Source organism: Podarcis raffonei, chromosome 13 (genome assembly GCF_027172205.1).
Source record: "Podarcis raffonei isolate rPodRaf1 chromosome 13, rPodRaf1.pri, whole genome shotgun sequence".
NCBI classification, from domain to species: Eukaryota; Metazoa; Chordata; class Lepidosauria; order Squamata; family Lacertidae; genus Podarcis; species Podarcis raffonei.
The window spans coordinates 46,722,739-46,725,839 of NC_070614.1; the positions used below are offsets into that span (position 1 = coordinate 46,722,739).

The 3,101-nt window shown below is 48.6% G+C and overlaps 1 protein-coding gene across 1 annotated transcript; it reads right to left on the reverse strand.

Annotated features, from left to right (window-relative positions):
- Positions 1–1,266: 1,266 nt before the first annotated feature.
- On the reverse strand, positions 1,267–2,217 carry LOC128399123 (olfactory receptor 6X1-like). The gene has a single exon (XM_053360382.1). It carries the CDS (start codon positions 2,209–2,211, stop codon positions 1,267–1,269), a length of 945 nt encoding a protein of 314 aa, XP_053216357.1. The 5' UTR covers positions 2,212–2,217.
- Positions 2,218–3,101: the final 884 nt, after the last annotated feature.

Genomic DNA, 3,101 nt, shown 5'->3' on the forward strand with positions numbered 1-3,101 from the left:
GCGCCCGGCGCTTCGGGAACACATCCGCAGCGTGGGGAGCCTTGCAGGAGTTCCCCGCAAGGCTCCCCACGCTGCGGATAGCAGCCTGCTTCCCGGAGCGTCGGGCGCCCTGAAAGCAGAGCGCCCGGCGCTTCGGGAACACATCCGCAGCGTGGGGAGCCTTGCAGGAGTTCCCCGCAAGGCTCCCCACGCTGCGGATAGCAGCCTGCTTCCCGGAGCGTCGGGCGCCCTGAAAGCAGAGCGCCCGGCGCTTCGGGAACACATCCGCAGCGTGGGGAGCCTTGCAGGAGTTCCCCGCAAGGCTCCCCACGCTGCGGATAGCAGCCTGCTTCCCGGAGCGTCGGGCGCCCTGAAAGCAGAGCGCCCGGCGCTTCGGGAACACATCCGCAGCGTGGGGAGCCTTGCAGGAGTTCCCCGCAAGGCTCCCCACGCTGCGGATAGCAGCCTGCCGCCCGGCGGGTGGAGCGCCCTGAAGCAGAGCGCTCCGCGCGCCAGGCAGACATCAGCCAGCCCCACAAGCTCGGGGGACAGCAGGGAGGCGCAGCGCCACTATCCCGCTGTTCCTCGACCTGGTTCGGTTTCCCTGACCTGCTTTTGGGGGGAAAATAAAGGAAAATTTTTTTCCTTTATTTCTCCCCCCAAAAACTAGGTGCGCCCTATGGTCCGGTGCATCCAATCGTGCGAAAAATACGGTATATTTCTATCATTATCTATGACCATTGGCTTGTCTGAGACCTGACACGGGAATCTTGTTATAATAATATTATAAACTCAAACAAAAAAAGCAGCTAGTCCCTTGCCCCCCACTCCTGGCCAGCTTAGTCCTCCAAGACCTGGGGCAAATGTACCTGGCTGCCTCCACCTCTGCAAGCACCTGCTGGACCCAGCTGGACTCTGCAAGGACCCAGCTCTTCAAAAGGAACATTAGCAGCGCTTAGGGCTTTAAAGGTCAGCACCAACATTTTGAATTGTGCTCGGAAATGTACTGGGAGCCAATATAGGTCTTTCAGGCCTGGTGTTATGTGGTCTCAGTGGCCACTCCCAGTCACCAGTCTAGCTGCTGCATTTTGGACTAGTTGTAAATTCCGAGTCACCTTCAAAGGTGACCACCATCCTCTGAGACCAAAAGATGCCTTCTGAAAGTGTTGCTTACAATTGTGAATTTTTTATTTTTTATTTTTTGACACAGAGGCAAGCAGTCTCCCAACTTTATATATTTTTAATCCTCTTTGGCAATAAATGGCAATCAAATCAAGTCACTCCGTATCAGTTCAGTGGAATTTTTTTTTTAATATTCACTGCCTTCCTCAAAGCTTCTTTGACATCTTTGTTCCTCAGGGTGTAGATGAAAGGGTTGAGGAGCGGGGTTATAACTGTATTCAGCACAGATACCACTTTGTTTACCTCCAGAGAGGAGTTTGCTTTGGGCTTCACATACATGAACATCACTGTTCCATATTGTATGGACACCACCGTCAGGTGGGCGGCACAGGTTGAGAAAGCCTTCTGTCGCCCCGACGAAGAAGGGATGCGCAATATGGTGGAGATGATGAAGATGTAGGAGATGGCAGTGAGTAAGAAGGAGCTGAACAGGAGAAGGGCCGACCCCACTAACACTATCTGCTCGAGCAGGTGGGTATCAGAGCAAGCCAAGCTCAGCAATGGGGTCACATCACAATAGAAATGGTTGATCAGGTTGGGGCCACAAAATGGGAGTTGGCAGATCAAGATGGTCTGCACTATGACAGTGAAGAAACCTCCCAGCCAAGACCCCAAGGCTAACTGCAGGCAAAGCTTGCTGTTCATGATGATGCTGTAATGCAGTGGGTTGCAGATGGCTATGTAGCGGTCAAAGGACATTGAGGCAAGCAGGCAGAATTCAGTAGCCCCAAGAAGGAAATGGAAAAAGGCTTGGGTGATGCAACAGTAGAAGCAGATGGCCCTCCTCTCTGCCAAGAAATTGGCCAGCATCTTGGGCGACAGCGTGGTGACATAAAAGATCTCCAGGAAAGAGAAGTTCCCTAGGAAGAAGTACATGGGGTTGTGGAGATGGTGATCATGGATGATGATGAGAACAATCAGGATGTTTCCTGTGACAGTGAGGATGTACATAAGCAGAACAGGAACAAATAGATACTTCTGCAGCTCTGCGGAACCTGGAAACCCTTGGAGAATAAACTCAGTGAGGACAGTTTGATTTGTTTGAGGCATTTCTTGAAGAAGACTCATCTGCCCGACTCCTTTCTATACCTGCTAAGAGCATGGGGGAAAAGATCAACAAGACAGCAAACCTTTGCAGTGTGCAGCTTGAAGGGACTGAATGCATAAAAACTGACTCCTTCTGGAATTAAAGATTGCCCAGGCCCAAAAGTTTGATTCAAAGCTTTACCTGCATAACTTTCTTCAAAACAGAGCAAAAAACAACAACAGTAAATTATACATCTAAACAGTTCTGTGATGTTCAGGTTCATTATTTTAAAAATAACTTTAAACAGGACTGAGGTTAAAACTCTATCTCTCCCCCATTGCAGCCTTCATTACAACCTGAGGTTATGTGCTTCTGGAGTGAGCTTCATTATCAATGTTACTTCCACACTCGCTGGGAACTCCCTTTCAAAACGGAGATTTGCAACCTGTCACCTTTGTTACCTGATCTAAGGTTAAACACTCACACGCTAGCTAGCAGAGAATAACAATAGTTAGTTATCAACTGATCTAGAAGTTTGGAGAGCTTAATATACCCCTTGGAAAATCGTTAAAGCCTGCAGTAATGCACAAATGCATTCCTCCTTTTGGTGTCAATTATACAATTATACTTAACAAACTAGCTATATCATCATCCTGCTTAGATTTCTAGTTTAATTTCAGAACAGGCTCAAGTACCCTATGTTAAATCAAAAGGCATGTTATACAAGGAGGAGGGGGAAGAGGACACCATACCAGCTGCTCCTAGTACAGATCCATGGAATTACATTCCATACATTCTCACTAATCCATACAACAACCCTTTAAAGTGAGTATTACAAGTAGGATGAAGGTTTCCTGTGACAACCCAGTGAATTCATTTTTGAGGCAGGATTTGAATGACGTATAAAGAGAAA

Excerpts from the sequence above, each read along its gene's own strand:
- LOC128399123 (XM_053360382.1), bottom strand. The coding sequence starts at position 2,211 with ATGCCTCAAACAAATCAAACTGTCCTCACTGAGTTTATTCTCCAAGGG.